This window comes from Copadichromis virginalis, linkage group LG23 (assembly GCF_057382275.1).
Source record: "Copadichromis virginalis isolate Kocher_CV1m ecotype Utaka linkage group LG23, C_Virginalis_male_GT1.1, whole genome shotgun sequence".
In the NCBI taxonomy this organism is placed as follows: Eukaryota; Metazoa; Chordata; class Actinopteri; order Cichliformes; family Cichlidae; genus Copadichromis; species Copadichromis virginalis.
The window spans coordinates 51,395,644-51,415,997 of record NC_140639.1 but is presented as its reverse complement, the minus strand read 5'-3'; the positions used below and the strand labels follow the sequence as shown (position 1 = coordinate 51,415,997).

The window sequence follows — 20,354 nt, the reverse complement described above, 5'->3', positions numbered from 1 at the left end:
GTAATGTAACTAGAGCTTTTCTCACCTTAGTACAGCTGGCCAATCATAATGTGAAGTGCCAACATTAGATCATGATTTCTAGAAAGATGCTGAAATATTCCCGTGGCTTATGTTAGTAACCTGGATGGGGAGATTTTAACAGAATTTATGTAATTTGCATAGAAGGCAAATAAGGATCATGAAGTGCAGATATTATTCACACACAGTGGAGGGGATTATTATTTGACTTATCTGCTCCACTGCAGATTGTGTTAGTTCCATTTTAATAGAGAGAGAGAGAATTAAATGAAAGTTATACACTGATTTGCACGTCACTGAGTGACAGTAGTATTTGTATAAGGATTTGATCCTTCAACAAGATGTGATTTAGTACTCAATGGAGAAACCCTGGTCACCAGGTTTGCACACATCTAAAGAAGGATTTCTTTAAATTCTTTAGGTCTTTTTTTGGCTGCTGCTTGACAACTCAAAGCTTCAGCTTCCTCCAGAGATTTCCTATGAGGTCTAAAGACTGGCTTAGACTACTTAATTGATGTGCTTCTTCTTTAGCCACACCTTTGTTGCCTTGGTAGTGTGTTTTGGGTCACTGTGATGCTGGTTCTTGTCGCCAATTTCACACTGCATGGCTCAGGCCATTGGCCCCTTAATGCAGTGAAGTCGCCCTTAGCAGAGAAACAGCTCCAAACAGTCACACATCAGGTCATACAGCATGTCTCTTCCATCAAACACAACAGGTCAGGTTGATGCCAAAGAGCTTGATTTTGGACTATAGCACTTTCTGCCACGCTTTCTCTGAATCGATTAAATGCACACTGGCAAACATAAGAGGGGCCTGTACATGTTCCTTGTTGAGCAGTGGGACCCGTGTTCCCAGCTGCATTTAGATCATTAACAAACTCCTCCCATAATGGGCTGATCCATCACCTTTCTCATGCTCATCCTCACCCCATGAGGCATCATGGAGCTCCAATCACTCATACATACTTTACATAGAAATTATGACTATTTTCCTCCTTACAATGTCTATATTTTGTTGCACGATTGGGTTCAGCAATCATCAAGGAAAGAAAGAAAATCTTGTTTTAATCATTTTGCTGTTTCAGATAAAAGAATACGGACAAATCTCAATTAACGGACACAGGCATTAGATAAATAGTATAACAGTATAATAATTATAAGTTGAATTTTTTAAATCACAAATATGTATTTCAAACAATATTTGACCATTTGAAAATTTTTCATTATCTGTTTCTAGTTTTTGCTTTTTCATCTTCATCATCTGCCTCCTCCAGCACTACTCTCACCTTCTCATCTCCAGCTCATCCTCTTCCTCCTCAACTTAAGCCTTCCTCCTGAACTGCAGTTAGGGTTAGGGAACACTCATAATTTGAAACAGTGTCAGTGCTTATTTTGAATAAACAGTGAGATATTAATATGACCAGCAGTTATTCCGGGAAGATCACTCCATTATTGTAGGGTCTACCTTACAATATAAAGCGCCTTGAAGCCACTGTTGATAAATAAAACTGAATTGAACTGAACTGAATTGCAATATGCATGCAATAGGATTCCACTGATCTCAGCTTAATGTAGCCTGAAACATCAGAGCCAGCTGATCTTGTTTCTGACTGATATTTATTTTTCTTTCTTCAAAGATTCTGTCTTAATTCAGAGTTTCCTTTTCATTCAGGTAACAACTGAAAGAATGAAATATATTTTGGGTGATGCTGTGACCGCATCCTCCAGCATGGACAGCAGTTCCCAGGAATTACACAGAACAAGCAGGAGGAAATTAGTGAGCAAAAGAACATCTGCTTGCCATGCTGCCTCTGAGACTGCAATCTAGATATCCATCTATCCATTTTATTCCAGTTGTCCTATTCAGTAGGATGGGGGTGCTAGAGCTCATTCCTGCTTCACAGGACGAGAGGCAGGATACATCCTGGACAGGTTGCTAATCTGTCATAGGGCACACAGGGAGACGAGCAACCATTCACTCTCACATTCACACCTATGGTCAACTTAAGGTGAACAAACATAAGGTGAATATGGAAACGCCACACAGAATGGCCTCAGAGTGGATTTGAAGCCAGGACCTTCTTCTTGTGAAAAGACAGTGCTAGCCATTGTACCACCACGCCTCCAATATACATACGCAACAATGAAATGAACTGACCTCCCAGCCCATTGTTCATTCAGTGGGCTGGTTTCACTCATTGTGCAAATGTACTGTTTATAAGGCCGGTGAAACCTGCAGTCAGCTGAGACTGAAGACGTCACCTGCATGAGTGACGAAACGTTTCTCCCACTGAAAACGTCCAGATGAACAGAATCAACCTTTCGGGATCAAATAATCTATATTTAATCTAGAAGTAATTAAAAAGGAAAAGAAAAACTGTAATTGTTTGATGATCGGTGAGGTATATATACATTTATGATGTTTTTAAGAGAGATCTGCTGAGAGACCTCAGTGCTCATAAAAATGTAAGAGCACATTTACATATTTTGAGCATACATGATGTGTACTTATAATGTAAACCGTAAATTTCACACTTCATGAATCTACAAGAACACAAATTAATGCACAACAAATTATGCATGCATTTTCCATTTTTATTAATTACATATTTAATCAATTATCTAATTGTTTAATAATACACTTAAGTAATGAGTTATTTCAAAATGATAAATAATGAAGTAGCATAATTTTTAATGAATTATCTTTCTATTTTCTAGTATTTAAGTAATATTTATTACTATTATTTATTAAGTTTATAAACTTAAAGTTTATTTAAGTTTTGCAAGTTTGGTTATTCACCCTCAATGTTTCACACCGCGTTATTTCCTGTTTACTTTTGTGTGTGTCATTGCTGCAACAGGAGTAGCAGTGCTAACAGGTTCAACATAGATCTGACTTTCAGAGTTATCCAAACTTCTTTGTTTAATTCTGCACTTATTACATTACATTCTCATACAGTGCTGATTAAAAGCTATTCAGACAACACTGAAGGATCTCAGTTTCTTCATCTCCTTCAGTTCCAGTATACACAAATGGTTCTGTTGTGAATTTTACAAGCCCACTTTGAGAAGGTGGGATGGCCATGTTAATATTTAGAAGTATATTTTGTACCTGGGTTTAAGAATTCTGTTTCAGAGCTGATAATATAGGCTACTATGCAAATATAACCACACTCATTCAGCTGTATAATGTGCAGTACTGCAGAGTATGGATAATGTGGCAACAACATAGCAACGAACAGCACAGGTGAAGAAGTAGCTTTGAACACCAAGTAAGCATATACAGCTGAGTATCTGCACAACTTCCAGAAATCATAAAACCTCAACACCATCACAGCATTAAGCCAGGAACAGCTGCCATTATATATTCATTGCCACTCTTGGAATTAAATTCCTTACATCTAAAGTCCGCAACCCGTCTGTGTAGCGCTTAAGAGGCACGTAGACAAAGAAGTCATCACACATGCATGCTGCAGCAGATTCACTCTCTTGCGAGTAATTATTCTCGAAGATTAAGGATATTTAAAAGACGGCGACTGGACTGTTTTTTTGAAGATGTTTCATTTCTTATGCATCTGTTGCTAACATGTCGGTGCCAGATACCACAGCACACCATTTGGGATCTAGTGGAGTCCATGCCTCTATGGGCAAAGGTTGGGTTGGCAGCACAAAAGAGACCATTACAATATTAGACAGGTGGTCATCCTGTTATTTCTAATAGGTATATAGCTTTTACAATTCAAACAAATCAAAACACAAATTACCGATATAGTGAAAATCCCAACTATGACTTGACCTTGAGGTTATCGAACATTTTAGTAGCTGCACCAATGTTATCAATTTGAAAATCCTCAGTGACTTCCTTCTTGAGTTATAACATTCACAAGACTTTCAGAAGATTTCAGCGTTGAGGGGTAAAAAGGTAGCATACCTAGCACCCAGCAGCTACAGGACAGTGTGTCATATAGTTATGATTTGCACAAAATATTAGCAACAACCTTAACTGTTTTATCAGACGCTAGTTTAGATCAGACAAATGTCATGTTGCTCATTGTCACGTTTTGTAAAAAGCATATCCCATCCTCCTCTCCTGTACATTCACATACTGCCTATTCTAAGTAGGGTTGGGCATATGTAAACATTTTCCAGTCGGCAATCGTCAGTCCAACAATCGTCGATAGGCGATATATTCCAATACCAACAGTATGTTACATGCAGCACACATCAGGGGAAGACTCTAGATAAATGCTATGGCTCTGTACCAGATGCATTTATAGCCCTCCCCCCTCTCAGACCGTCACACCGTCCTGCTGGCCCCTGCTTACACCCCAGTCATCAAGAGGATTAAAAAGGTCACCAAAAACATCAAGCAGTGGACAGAGGAAAGTATCCTCACCCTACAAGGATGTTTCGAAGCCAGTGACTGGGACAGCCTTCTTTCTACCTCTGATGACATCGGCGAATAAGTCAACACGGTGACATCATACATCTCCTTCTGTGTTGACAACATTATCCCCTCAAAAACAGTCTCCATCTACCCCAACAACAAACCCTGCATCACCAAGGAACTCAAGGAAATCCTTAATAAAAAAAAGAGGATTTTCTTCTGGATAAAAAGGAGGTCAACAGGGAGGTCAAGAGCGCCATAAAAACTGCTAAACTGGAGTATACCACAGGGGACCTCCACTCAGCCTGGCAGGGCCTCAAAACCATGGCCTCTGTGAATACTGTGGTCACCACCCCCAGAACCATCCAGGTGGAGGGGAGCAACCCCTCCTCCCTCCCTGATGACCTCGCTTTCTACACCAGGTTTGAGACGGACAACATCATCCAGCTTGAGGAGTCCAGATCCTCACTCAAACCTGGCAGCTCTGCACTCACCTTCAGGACTGAGGACGTGGTGAGAGCCCTCAGGAGGACCAGGGAGAGGAGCTCACCCGGCCATGACAACATCAGCAGTCGAGTTGTAAGGCACTGTGCAGGGCAACTAGGAAGTGTGTTCTGGACTCTATTTCAACACTTAATTGACAGTCACACCGTCCCCCAGCTGTGGAAACACTCCACAGTCATCCTCATCCCCAAAAGAAACAACCCAAAGTCTCTGAATGATCTTCGTCCTGTGGCCCTCACCTCCCTGGTGATGAAGGCCATGGAGAAGATCATAAAACAGCACATCGTAAGAGCAACTGACCCCCTGATGGACCCTCCAGTTTGCTTACCGTGCACGCAGAGGCGTCGATGATGCAAAACTCTTCATCTTGGACTGCATCCACAAACATCTGGAGCTCCCTGACTCTGCCAGACTTCTGTTTGCTGATTTCTCATCAGCGTTCAACACTCTGCAGCCTCGTATCCTGGCCACTAAACTTTCCATCCGATTTAAAGTTAAAGATAAATAAAGTCTTTCTGATTACAATTTTTAACGCTTTCATCTGGAGCGCAGAAGGAACAAAATTTGGCCAAATGCGTTGGCAGAGGCATTTCAGGGATTTTGACTCAGTCTGCGCTCTAGATGGGTTAGTTGTTAGTCATGATGACGGCGCGTTAACGCTGACAGCACTAAAAAAATATAGTCGGGAATTTGGGATTTCTTTGGCTTCAAACCAGATGAAAGAGGTAAACCTAAGGATGTAACCAAAGCGGTGTGCCACTTGTGCAGACGTATAGTGCGAGCAAAGTACTCAAACACGCCTGACTTGCAAGAGCATGTACGTGTCAACCAGCCGGCTGAGTATGCTAGGCTATCAGCAGCTCCTGCAGCTCCATCAACAAGCATTTGGGCGCACTCTGAGGAGGGGGCATTTGCTCGCAGATGAAAGAGGGTGCTGTTAAAACAGCGCTACTATTGTTTTTTTTCTGTTGACCGCTTCTATTAGCTCCATCATTATTAGCAAACTTACTCATGGCCAAATAAATAAATAAATCGCCCTCGTAAAAACTATCGACGACGCTGAGCTAATCCATATATTCGTCAAAAGTCAGGTAATTTTAGCCAGTAGAATGAAGCTTTGTGCACAGAGGTACCAGCATCATGCACTCACAGAGCAGACACTCTCGTTTGCTTGATGGCCTTTTTGGGCATAGCTGCTGAGTTCCACATGCGTGGTTTCAGAGCATTCTCTTTCCCAATGCGTAACATGCCAACGATTTGCCACGTCCCGAGGCGTCTCATAGTAACACAAAAGGTAACCTTCCGCGTCCCTATGATACGTTCCGGACTTTGGATGATGCTCCCTGTGTTTTCCAACTCTAACCCTAACCTTAACCACAACCTTAACTGTATCAGATAGTGCTTTCCCAAGCAAACCATGATGAGAAAGTAAACTAAGTTTACAACAGTTCTCGTGTTTCCAAAGGCGTAACATACTGACGATTTGTCACATAGTGTCGGTATGTTACGTTTTGGGATGAGAACGTGTCTGTGGTTTAGTTAGTCTCACAAGTGTTGGTGTTTAACCTGCTCAGAGAAGCGCTGCTTGGTCTGGATCTGATAGTGTTCCTCTGTTGTCACACGGGTGATATTGGCTGTGGCTGCCTGAGGTAACGTCTCCACCTCTTGGATGGCTTCCATAGAAACACTTTGCGGAAGTACCCGGAAGAGTGACGTCACATACATGATGATACTCTTCTTGTCAGGGTGAGCCACTGCCACATCTGAAAAGAGTGAGAAGAGTGAAGTTTATCCTAAATATCACGAGCCACTTGTGATAAATGTCACCTAATATGACAATAGAGCAAACGTTTCTGGAAAAAAAAGTTCTTCAAGACCGAAAGTTGTCTGACGAGGGTGATATGTCCAAACTATAGATATAAAATAAACTATATTCACGTGTGTTAAAATACGACTGTATTAGATAATTATTTTGGCACAGAAGGAATCTTCACTGGAAGATGAGCCTGGTATGAAAACTACAGATCAAAAGAAAGACCCTTCAGTGAGTTCACCAACTACCTGTCCACTGTTCTGACACTCCTGTCACCATAATGTTTTCATTAGCGATAAACATTGGTGTCCATTGTGTCTGTGTGGCATTCAAACCCTCACCATGGACCCCCTATTGATCCTCTACCTAATCACACAAGCCAGGGTGTGAAACTGGGTGTGGGTCACAATCAGCCAGGGCTTCGGGTGAGCTCATTGTGAAACCTGGCCCCACCCTATCACGTGATTTACTGAGGTCAAATGGCCCAGGATGTGAGTGGGCGTTAAGGCGTCTGGGAAGGATCTCAAAACTGGATTATAGATGGCAGACAGTTGGTGTGGTAAGCTCCGCCCTCTGTTCAAAGATGGTCATTCACAGTGGACATAGATGCTTCTTTCACTCCTCTTTCAAACCAGATGCTTTTCTTTCCAGGCTCTTAAGACTACGATGACCTGGATGATTGAGGTCATAAGTGATGTTTAAGTGATGTTTAGCTCAAAGGCGTCGACATGCCACAAAGCTAAATCCAGTAACCCAGGCTATGTCCACACTAATTTTCTTTAATTTTAACATTCTTTCCTCTCCCGTCCACACTGAGACGGCGTTTTTGCTCATGGAAAACGCAGCGTTTTCATAATGCTCTCGAAAACTCATACATTTCACAACGGTGCTCACAGTGTGGGCAGCAAAAACACAGACTTCGGCCATTTTCAAATCTATCTGGGCTAGTGTGGATGTAGCCCCAGGTTCAACTACTACCCAGGGGCCATTGCTACATCTTTTCATTCTCTCTTCTTGCTTTCGTGTCTCATTTTCACTGCACTAGCTAATAAAGATGTCCCCCACCCCCCAAAAATGAACAACAAAAAACAAACAAATAAACAAAATAAATAATTAAAAGAGAGCAATTGCTGTGGGGCAAATGAGTGAATCCCATATAAGATACAAAGATGGCACAGTAGTAGGAGAGGAGCAAGAAAAAAGAAAGACGGATGACGATGGAGTGCTAATGAACTGATTGCTGTGGTGATGTTAATAGAATGATGTGTGGAGTGCAGTTAGCTCACAGCTAAGAATAATGAACAGGACCAAGAGGAAATAGTCTGTGCGGCAAGCTTGCCAGGAATGATGTGTGTCATTGCAATTTGTGAGAGAAATAAAGTTAGAGTATGAGTCACACATTTGGCTGTGGAATACTGATTTATCACAGAGAAATCTTATGGTGTTATTGTTTCTCTGAGAAGAATAAACAGTTCCATAAATAATGCCACCATCTGCAAGTGTGTGTATACATCCCTCAGTGGTTTAGACTCTGTAAGTCCAATCTGTGATCTCCACTTTAATCATTTTACCACGGCTCTGCTACATATGTATGCATTTTTATGAGGTATTGTGGGAGTTTGTGTCAGTGTATACTGTACTTTTCAGGTGTGTATAAGCGTAATGTATGTGTGTCTCTATGCCTTGAGGTAATTAAATCTGTCTCAGTAACCTCGCATTATGAAACTGTCATTAGTGTGTATTTAAACAATTCTTCAATTTATTCCTGAAAAAATATTTGATGAAATATTTTCAGAGACTAATATTTATTCCTAACAAATCCTTTCGTTTAGTTCGGGACTTTGCTGAGTCCTGAATGAAATGTTCAGAAAAAATCTGAAAACAGTTTGTGGGAACTACATCTAACCAGTATTCCACAGTTTGCTAGTGTTTTTTGGAAAATATGGCTTCCAAGAGATAAAGTTTCCGACCTGAGCTGCATTGCTGCAGCTGGATGTGCTTTAATGGCCGGCTGAAGAAGAGAACAAAGACAACAGTGCAAAACAAATGAAAAGAAAGAGGAATTAGAGAGAAACACTGGTGAGAGAAATACACAAAAGACAAGACAAACAGTGGGAGGAGAAAAAGGAAAAAAGTACTAATGAAATCAAGAACAAGGGTTATATGCAGGATAAACGCCCTATGAAGGTCTTCATCATATAAATACAGCTCTCAAAATTATCAGCAACGTATAAACTACAGTGATTAAAGTTGAATTCTTTTAGTGCCTTTTTAAAATCACAACAGTGTGCTTTATATGCACAACAAGGAAGTTCAAGGGCTTTTGAAATTCTTTTGAGTAAATATTAAACCAAAGAAAACATTTTCTATGATACTGACAAGAAACCTTTTCAGTGCCAATAAAAGCTAGTCACATCACATACTCTGCAGTAGTGTTCATAATGTGCCTCTTGATCACCACTGAGTGAGCTGACTGTTGACACCTCAGAAGCTGGTAGCATACTCCTCAAAAACAGAAACTGTACATTAAATGGACTGTCTAAGGACTGGAAGTCCACTCACTTTTCTTTTGCCTTGTTCAAGAGTTATCGCATCTACAAGATTTTCACAAATTTGACCTCTGAACTCTGACCTTGAGGCCAAGGTCACTGTGCTTCAAACTCATCCAAGAGTCTTCATAGATGCACATATGGTATCAATATGAAAATACTGACCTCCTTCTTGAGTTATCACATTCACGCGATTTTCATGAAAACTTGATCTCTGAGCTTGAGGTTGTGGTCACTGAGATTCAAACTCAGATTTTTAGTAGATACATCTATGGTATCAATTTGAAGCTCCTACAACCAACGTTCCCTCTAAGCTGCGCGTGAGCAGTTGCGCACTGCTGGCACGTCTCTGCGCACAGAAAATCTGCGTTGCACACAAAACAAATCTAACCTGAATTGAAATTAAAATTAAAACTTTAACAATTCTGTTTTGCAGTGTGAGTCAGTGACTGGCTGCTCCTGTGTGGGATTAGAACGATGTCACCTTATCCCACAGTCCAGCCAATGATGCGATTCACATTCGTATATACGCAGCTGATCAACGTCGCTGACAGGCTCTGACAGCGTCCTTATGTGCGACACCGGTGTTTTAGCAAAGCGGCTGATGAGGAGTGAAGCCAGGTTAATGACAACGTGTACAACCATTGGAGATGTGAGCAGGACAGATGGAACAACTGACGGACAAAGTGTGGACTTTATACCAGTTTTTAAATTGTGTTGATCGGCCACGTAAAACCAGAGTTATGATAAAATATCTGCAATGTTTGTTTTTCTTCCTGAATACTGTCGTTGTTTATATTTACTGCAGGAAGAAACGGTAAAAACGGCGTTTTATAAGGAAAACGCTCGAAAGCCTGTGAGCAAAAACAAAACTCCCAGCCTTTCCTATTGGTGGAAAAATGTACCATGTGGACCAATCAAAAAACGATATGGCAACATGGCCTTTAGTTGTTTAGGGAGGGGGAAGTTTTAGGAGTGACGGCGTGTTTGAGATGTGAGAGATTTGAGACATTTAGCACAAATCTTGTGTAGTTAGTGTGTAGTTAGTGTGTAGTCAGTGTGTAGTCAGTGTGTAGTTAGTGTGTAGTTAGTGTGTAGTGTAGTCAGTAGTGTTGTTGTGTGTCAGAACAATGAGGCGCCTGCTGAGTGTTACAGGTGTTACAGCAGTGACACATCTGCTGCTGTCAGGCCTGCAGGTATCAGGCTGTTGTTCTCCTTCATCTCATAGTGGACAGGAATTATTTTTGGAGCGACACAAATAATTTGTGTGGCATCAGATTAGATGCAGAACAGCTGATTGTTCTGTAAATAGTTTGAAATGTTTATTTTAAAACACCTTGGCTGCATTTTTAGGTAAACAGCTGCAAAAAACTTTGTTGTTTGCAAAACTCAGTTACTTTTTTGAAGAAGTAACAAAATAATTAATTACCCAACATTGGTCATTATTTACTGTATTTGCAGACAGAGTTACAGACTCTCTCCCAGACCACAGACTCATCATACAGTCAGAGCTTTATAAAAATATAAAAAAAGAAAGTTGTGTTTTCAAAGTTGGAGTTGAAGTTATTTTTCCTTCCAGTAGTGTTAACATGCTGCAGGTCATGAACAAGATATTTTAAATATTCATTGTAAGTGGGCTAAAGCAGTTAATTAAAAGTAGTCTAACATAAATGCTGTAATTTGATTATTTTAATAAGCTCAGGGGTTTTGTGTGCTCGCTCAGACACATGAAAAATTAGAGGGAACATTGCTTACACGCCTCATTCTTGAGTTATCACAAACTTGGGTGTCCACTCCGCCCACCTGCCAGAGAGGGAGATGTTAAAACCACAACGACCTTTTACAGCTGAGGGGTAAAAAGCTGTTGATTATATTTACTAAGTCTATTCATCCATCCATCCCCACATTTACCCTGGGGCCTCCTCCAGATAAAACATGTCAGGAAAACCTCACCCAGGAGGCATTCTTGTCAGATGCCTGAATCACTATGATGATGTGGAGGTACCCTACCCTTTGGAGAAAGCTCATTTCCAAAGCTTGTATCCACAATCTCATTCTTTCAGTGATTATCAAAGTTTGTGATCATAGGTGAGAGTAGGGGTAAATGGGCAGCTTTGCTTTTATGCTCACCTATTACTCACTGGACCAGTGCAGCAACTGCTTCACTGCAGCTACATCCCCAATTCGTCTGTCAGTCTACCTTATCCTTCTTCCCTCACTCATAAACAAGATACTTCAGCTCCTCAATTTGGGGCTTGGACCCGGAGTGGGCACCTTTTCTGCCTGAGGACCACGGCTTCAGACACGTCGCTGCACACCCAGCTATATACCACATTATCCAAAAAAACAAAAAAACAAAACAGAGATGAGATTCTGAGGCCACCAAATGTGGGAGCCTTCTGCCACTTGGTTTTGTCTCGAAATTCTATCGATAAAAATTATGAACAAAATGTTTAAAAGGTACTCTGTATCGTGCATTTGCTATTGGTGAGCTATTAGTTTGCAGTTGACTAGTCTCAAGTTGGCTTCCATTCAATCTGTTTGTGATTTCATGGTAACTGTGATAAACTGGTAATAAATACAAATCCATCTTTTGTAAATGTGTTGCTATCTACATACACAGAAACTCATATTGACTTATATTTAGAGAAGTTCTATCCTATCTTTACTCTAGTATGATTGAGCCATTGAGTATGATTGGGTATTTCATACTAACAATCACCAATAACACAAATGTCTCAAATGTTAATTTTACCCTGTTAGGGATTATAATCTACAGACCGTCAATCATCATCTTCTACCTGCTCCCTTTAGGAGTCGCCACACCAGATCATCTGCCGCCATTTCACCCTCTTCTGTCACAGCAACACTCTGCATGTCCTCCTCTGCTACATACATGAGCCTCCTTTGAGATCCTTTTTTCCTCCTGTCTGTACCCCCATTACTAGAGGTAGGAATCAAGAAAATTGTTCTCTATAAGAACCAGTTCCAGTGATCCAATTCTTGGAATTCTTAGTCTGCTTATCTATCGATCCCGCTTATTGGTTCCAGTTACACTGGAAATAGCTGCATTTTGCTGTTAGCACTTTGGCTCTTTGTAAGCATCTGCACAGACAATATCCTATAATGCTAAGCTAGCCAAGAACCCAGAATGAAAGCTGAGGGAATGCTAACCCCCGCAGGCAGACGCTGAACTTCAACAGGTAACAAACTGATGACGACAAAGTAGAACAGAATCGCTCTGAAGTTTCTTTGTGCTATTTTTTGTGTGATTACCTAAATACTAAGAGAAAGTTAACACGTGTCCTCATTAGAATATGGATTTGTGTTGGTGTGTGGGGCCTCAGGTTTCAGATACTTTACAGAGTAACATGAAAGTAATGTAACAAGTAATATAATGAATTACTTTCTCCTTGGAGTAATTATGTAGTGTACTGCATTACTTTGAGGAAAAGAGTGTTCTTTGTAATATGTGTAATAATTACTTTTTGTGAGTAACGACCACAACGCTGATCACAAAGAAGGGAGATACCTCTAATATGCAAAAACACTTGACTCACAGCATGCAGTTGGTTTACATGAATTTCTTTGCAGTGGCATCATTTTTAAAGTGGAGCCAATGCAAACACAACAAGAATCAATAAGGAATCTAACTGATTAGTGATTTTTATAATGGAATGGAAATCACTAATCAGTGATTTCCATTCCATGGACTGCTAAATTCTTATCAATTCTTATCAATTCCCATGCCTTCTCAATACTGTTCCTGCCCTCATACATGTCCTCTGCCACCCCTGCTGTCCCTATGCAGTACCACGGAGCCTCTCTTGACACCTTGTCATGTGATTTCTCTAGAGGCACAAAGACAGTGAAACTCTTTGTGATCTTCTCTATAGTTTATTCTCTTATCTGGAACACTTTAAGATATCTCGATTGATTACTTTCTGCCTCAGAAGAGACAATGACAGCGACTGTTTTAATAAGCAAACTCACTAATGATCACATTTTTGGAATAATCTTTGACCCAGGCTTTATTCTCTCTAACTTTACCAGACCAGACCATTCCAGCTTTATTTGTAAAGCACTTTAAAAACAACATCAATGGACCTAACTGATGAATAATAAATATGTACAAACAGATAGGAATCAAAAAGCCACAGAACAAGAACAAGTGCCATACTATAAAACAAAATAAAATAAAACATCAATTAAATTAAATAAACATCCCACATGATGTCAAAGGCAGAGGAAAAGAGATTTAAGAAGAGATTTAAAAACAGACAGAGAAGAGGCTTGTCTGAGGTGTAAAGGCAAATCATTCATATTTTAGGAGCTTTAACAGTGAAGACACGTCTCCTCTTAGCTTATGCTTAGTTTGAGGAGCAGCTGATCAACTGACCTGAGATAAAAGGACGGTTGTAGCATCACAGAGCGATAGGGTGGGGCGAGATGATTAAGGGCATTAAAAGCAAATAAAATAATTTAAAACTTAATTCATGGGCAGCCAGTGGAGTGAGGCTAAAATGGGAGAAACATACTCAAATTTCTGCATGTGAAAAGATCTGAGGCTCTGTCCTGTACCAACTGTAGTGATTGAGGAGCCAATAACCTCTACATAAAGTGTATTACAGTAATCCAGCAGAGAGTAACAAAGGTGTGGATTACTGTCTCAAAGTGCTGCTGAGAAAGCTTTATGTTGGCCAAGTGCCTCAACTGGAAAAGGCTCAATTTTGCCACTGCCCTGATTTGACTGTCAAATTTCAGCGTCCACCTCAACCCAGAGGTTTGCAATAGTCGGCTTGATGTACTGAACAAAGGAACACAGCTCGACAAAAAGGGTCCGAGTCGTACGCCCAAACACCATCACTTCTGTTTTTTCCTCATTAAAATTGAAAACATTAAGAGCCATTATGTCTCCAAGACACCTGAGCAGCAGTCTAGAAGAAAACGCTTCATTACTTTTAGGAGGGACAAAAATCTTGGTATCGTCCACGTAACAGTGTAATGAAATACAATACGTTCTTACTGTGGAACCAAGTTGGAGCTGGTAGAAGAAAAGAGGAGGGAGCCTAAAACTGAGCCCTGTGGAACTCCACACGAGAAAGGAGCAGAGGCTTCAAAGGCTAGCACAGAAGGTTTGATCCAGTAAAACTTCATGATCGATTGTGTCAAACCCATCGTTTAAATCGCAAAGTATAAAAACAACACAGTCACCAGAGTCGATAGCTAAAAACATGTGGTTAAAAACTCTTAAATGAGATGTTTCAGTGGTGTGTAAGATTCTGAAACCAGACTTGAAACCTCTAGAGTGGTATTCTCTTCCAAAAAGGCCATTCGCTGATTGAAAATGATCTCCAGAAATTTAGAAAGAAAAGGAAGCTTAGCTTAGATAGGCCTGTAGCTAGTGAGAACTGTGATCCAGAGATGTTTTTAAGCAGAGGTTGAACGACTGCATGTGAACAGAAGGCCCTACAGTATGGAGAATCTCTTTAGACAGTCAAGGAGGGACAGTATCATTTGGTGACTTCTTCAGACTGAAGAGTGATAAAATGTTTCTCCCACTGAAAATGCTATGTCTAGATCAACAAAATCAACATTTTGGGGTTTTCTCACCTGGACGATTGAGCATGTATCCAGAAAGTTTAAACTGGTTTCAAGACGGCGTAAATTGGGCAATGATGGATGCCACAGATGATAACACATTTTGTGATGAAAGTATTTGTTAGGAGGCATTCCTCGTATTATTGTGCAAAACCTGTCAACAAAGTTTCCCTTGACAGTAAGGTAATAGGTGAGCATGTAGTTACCCTCAGGGTCCAGTAGCCTCTCTATCCCCAGGTGTTGCTCTGCCTTACTGAAGGCATGTTCCAGTCGGTCGACTGCCGAGGTCTTCTTCTCCACAGAGCTCCAATCAAAAAGTTCAGGCCTGGCAAGATGAAAGAAAATTGGTAGGTATCATACACACCTTTTATCAATAAAAACCCTTGCATTCCTCAGTACTTTGTAGTGCTTTAAGGAAATTAATAACGTGTTAATAGGAAACAAATATCCTACAGCTTATGCAGCTGGGTTTATTTTTGAGTCCTGGAAGTTTATTTGCTGTGGAGTAATATTTTAATGAGATTCACACTCTCATTCACCACATTTTCCCCCACAGCGAACAATAAAAACAGACTTTTATAATGCAAAATAGCATGTTAGAAAATTCTGAGTGAAAACTCCTCCACTGTGCCATTATGTTCATGGTGATGCTTTTTGTTTCCCACTCTGTGTTCTTGTAAGATTTACTTATTTAATTTAAACTCAATCATTCATTCATGTTAGAACTATCACATTCTTTCCTGTAAAAGCTTAGTCCTACTCATGTACACTAATATCAATAGTGTATATGAGTAATGATGAAAAGAAAATGTGAACCAAATGCACTGCAGGGTCCTTTCTGTAATTTAATGATAATTTATGCTGACTACCTTGATTAAACTTAATCAGCTTCTCATCTGCATCATATTAATAGCAATAACTTTATCAGATACACGTCTCCCTGTTATTAATCTACACCAGGATACATCTATCAGCTAGTTTTCTGATTGGGCAGCAATGCACACTCTGTTGCAGTGATTGCCGAAGTGTAGGCTGTGAAGGTGCAGGTGGTGGTGGTGTCTTTACTGCAGGTGGGCTGCAGTAAACAGAAATTTAGTTAGAATAGAATAAAAAATAACAATTTGAGGTGGTAAGTTGGTTATAGTACTCGTTATTCTTACTCTATGAACAATTTCAATCTGGTTTCCGCCCCAATCATAGCACAGAAACTGCTCTGCTAAGGATTACCAATGACCTTCTGATGGCAGCTGATTCTGATCTTCTATCCATCCTCATCCTTCGGGATCTTAGTGCGGCGTTTGACACCATGTCTCACAATATCCTGAGGGTGAAGTGCTCTATTGGAGTGATACTGTACTATGAGGTCTTTAAGATAAGATCGGGTTATTCAAGACCTCGTATATTTTTTTCTACATACCTGCTTTCTATCTAACATTCACACACATTCATAATTTGATGGATGAATTGAAGAATAACTTGGGGTTAGTATCTGGCCCAAGGATGCTTTGCATGCAGACTAGACAACTACCAACTTTCCAATAAGTAGCTGACCCGCTCTACGTTCTGAGCTACAGCCACCCCGTAGTACAAGGCTGAGGGTACCGCTGAGTGCCGCTAGTTTATTCTTGAGCTTATGAATGAGTTCCTAGCAGCTCATTTCTTACTCCACTAACCATGGAAAAAGAAATTAGACTAACCAACTAGTCTGATGATTTTCAGATAGTTTACTGTGTTTTTCTTCTGAAAAATGTTGCTTCCTAAAGTTAAAAATGAGGCAAAAGAAATGCTAACTTAAAAAAAGACTACAAACAATGTCTTAATGCATGGATGATTCCCAGGTATGGATAAATGTTCAGTTCCTCTGGAGATGATGGTCCATGACACAAATGTTTTATCAGTCATTTAAGTGATTTCAGTATTCAGTCTCATGGGTGAGTGATGGAAAGTTTCTCCAACAGAACACACTTGCCCAGTTGAACTGAATCCACTTTTTAAAGAAACAGTTGTTAGATGCTGACATGCTTACTAAAACTGAGCCCTTTCACTGATTACAGATGAGCCTCCCAAACTCTTGTCTGTTATTTACATTTTTAATTTCTCCTATTTGAACTTAGCTGGATCTTGTAAGTATAAAAACTAACAATCAACTTTGATCAAAAATAAAATTTAAAAACCCATTCTTAGTCCTCACTCTTACATCAGGACTAAGACTTTATTTTACAGCATAACAACTTTGAGCAGAAGGTGCAGAAGAGCCAAAATGTAATATCACAATATAATGACACATGCTATTGTTTCAGGAAACTGTACAGTTGGATGTATTACTTCAGTAAAATAGCACAGGAATGTAAAGTAGAAAGGGACAGATTTCTGGCTGATCCTAATGAGTGGGCGTTGCAGCACGAAGGATGTAACGTCGATGTAAAGCGCTGAGGTTTGTCTCTTTGTCATGATTAAGCCATTATCAGCTTCCTGGTTAGGCCAGTCCTGTGCTTTGTCAGCCTTATCCCACTTGACATCAAATCATGTACTTGTGAAAACAGAAAACGCTGGGAAAGAGACGCTGAAGTGTGAAGGGGAACAGAGAGAAGAGTCGGGTTAGAGCTCGGATGGTTTACATGTGAAATGCAGAAAAGAAAAAAGACGAAAGGGGGAAATTCAAACTACGAAACAGTGAGGTTCATTTTATTATTAGAGCAGCCTCAAGGTCATTATGAAAATGAATAAACAACATTGCTGAAATACTGTAAATAAAGTAAAATAAAATCAGTTGTTTACTACATATAGATGCTGATGCAACTGCTAGGTTACTTCAAAATATACTGCATTAAATTATAATGCACGCGGAACTTTATGATACGCCAAAACTCTGTTTGAGGACATGTTCTTCAATGGGATCGCCCTGAATTTGAATTGAATACACCTGGTTTAGATTCTAAGTAATGTTATTTTTCTTTCTCTCAATGAAAAAACTATCACATTTATAGGTTCATTTTAAGTTTGGCATCAAACTCAGAGGCAGATAGTTGGGTAAGAAATGCAAATCACTAGAGGGCAGGGATAGCTCAGTAGGTAGAGTGGTGGCCCCATGATCGGAAGGTCGGGGGTTCGACTCCACTGAACGGCTACCCTGAGGTACCCCGGAGCAAGGTACCATCCCTGGGCGCTGCATTGGTGGCTGCCCACTGCTTCACTGGGTGAATGGGTTAAATGCAGAGGAGCAATTTCCCTATAGGGCCTAACACATACACATTACACATTACATTAGAGACCAGAGTTTAGATTCAGGAATGTGGGTCCAGGAAGGACTTGCTCCGCCCATTTAATTCTGGAAAAAGAATAACTGCTTCAGCAGTGGCAGCATTGGGATGTTAGTCTTTTTACTTGGCTGGCTGCATCTTTTCATATACAATCATTTTTGAACCTTTTTCTCAGGACAGCATTAGCATCTTCCATGTCTAAAATACACTATATCTCTTTAGTGCAATGACTATATGTGCTCTACTATTCCTTTGAAAGTCTGTCTATCCACTTCTCCTGTGTTAAATCTTCATCTGAACACACACACACACACACACACATACCTGTGGCTATGGATGAGGGCATTGAAAGCCAGTCCATCATTCCAGCTACTGGAGAAGTTAACCACATTGACCTGAGGACAGAGATAATGGATATTCAAGAACCAACCTGAGAAAGCAGTTTGACATTTAAGAGTGGGAATACTGTCATCCAAATACTGTTTACATTTCCAGAGATAGATTAAAGACATCTTTTCGCTCTCAATTTCAGTGAATGGATCAAAAATTTAATACATGAAATGATTGTCTACGGGGGCAAAAAGGGTTTAAAACTGAATATATAGCTAAAAAAAACATACTAAGAAGTCATCTTAGTGACAGTGGCTATTCCTGTCAAGCACTTCGTATAACGAGGCACGCATGCTCACATGTTTGCAGTGATTATGTTCTGTTGTGATTGGTCTTAGTTAAGCTTCAGGCCTTACACAAAACAAAACAAGTCAAGTGACAGAAACATAAATTAGAGAATTATTAACCACATGGTATAAAACTGTAAATATACGAAAATATTCTACGGTGCAAATATGTCCTACTGATACTGAGTATTTTTATATGTCAAGTCTCTTTTTAAGTTTCACACATAGTCATAAAAGCAATATGATGACATATATCCCAAATCTGAATCAAGCAAACACTTGATCTGTATAACATTTTTAATGAATACCAATTACAATTATTGTTTTGATCAAACTTGCCAAATTCTGTTGCCAAATATTTAACCAAACGAAAATGTAACATTGTGATATTATAGGGTTAGGGCTAGAGGTTAGGGTTATACTGATTATGATTTTGCCCTCAAAGAATTTATTGATTATTCCTTGGCTCAGAGCCTCCAACAACCGTTAGAACATGTCTAATAGCCTGTCTGGCAGCTTCGCATTGACAATTATGCTCTGAATGCACTGTTGTGCCTAACATACTTGCTTTTCCAAGACCACCTTTATAAATTCTCTATATTATTTCTGTTGTTATTCTTTTTAATCTGTTTATTTACTAATTTGTCTTATTATTATTTCTATTATTACTCACACTACACGTGCAATTTAAGAATGTCAAAGCTGACATACATGGAAAGAGAAAAAAGGGACAGAAAGAAAAAACAAAGGGGGAAAAAGGAGGAAATGTTATAGGACAGAGCAGGATTGGAAAGCGCAATCGGCTGGCAACTGCTACAACTGTAAGGAAAACCATCAATAACATAAACAAAAAATAAATAAATTTCGTTGTGTTCTGTGTGAGTGTCTGTGTATCTGTCTTTGTCCACAGACGGACTTCATAATGAGGGTGAGTTGACACAATAACGGTCCTCCGGGGGCCAGAGGCAGACCCAGGAGACCCGGGCCATCCCCAGCCCCCCAGAGTACTAAAGACCTTTCTTTCATACTCTATGAAAATAAATAAATTTGAAAGTGGAGACTGCCATTACTTACACGTACTTGAGCACTCAGTTACAGGGTGGTAAGTGTAGTAACTATGGGAGACAGCTATTCGAACATGATCCAGTGTGTCAGCCTGAGGTTAAGACTGAGTAAAGGAACATACCTGAGGATACTGGCGTGTATTCTGACGAACCCAACTCAGCAGAATCTTCTCACTGTTAGTCTGCTGTAGGCCCTCCATCACATCCTTCATCACATCCTTAACCTGCACACAGGAATACAAAACAAGGCTGGTACAAAAACTTAGTTAAGATGCATAAACCTTTAGCACCCTACCCTATAACCCTCACCACTACCTTTCCTGGATATTTTGGACATTGGTGGGGTTTTTCCTAAGTCACTAGGCTAACAACAATGTGACTGGACTAACATTATTCAGTTAATAGGCTTGAGGGTCCTGCGCAGCATCTTAGCTGTTCCTGTGACTGCACTCCACTGAGCAGAGATCTCCGATGTTATTCC

At 40.1% G+C, this 20,354-nt stretch overlaps 1 protein-coding gene across 2 annotated transcripts in view; it reads right to left on the bottom strand.

Annotated features, from left to right (window-relative positions):
• The window catches only part of dmd (dystrophin), a 289,532-nt gene that overhangs the window by 174,100 nt on the left and 95,078 nt on the right, over positions 1 to 20,354 (bottom strand). For both annotated transcript variants that reach the window (XM_085449001.1, XM_085449002.1), the window contains exons 6-9: positions 19,996 to 20,097; positions 18,457 to 18,527; positions 15,079 to 15,197; positions 6,476 to 6,672 (exon numbers count right to left, since the gene is read on the bottom strand). In XM_085449001.1, coding sequence (XP_085305127.1) covers positions 6,476 to 6,672; positions 15,079 to 15,197; positions 18,457 to 18,527; positions 19,996 to 20,097 — 489 coding nt within the window. The remainder of the gene's footprint in view (positions 1 to 6,475; positions 6,673 to 15,078; positions 15,198 to 18,456; positions 18,528 to 19,995; positions 20,098 to 20,354) is intronic.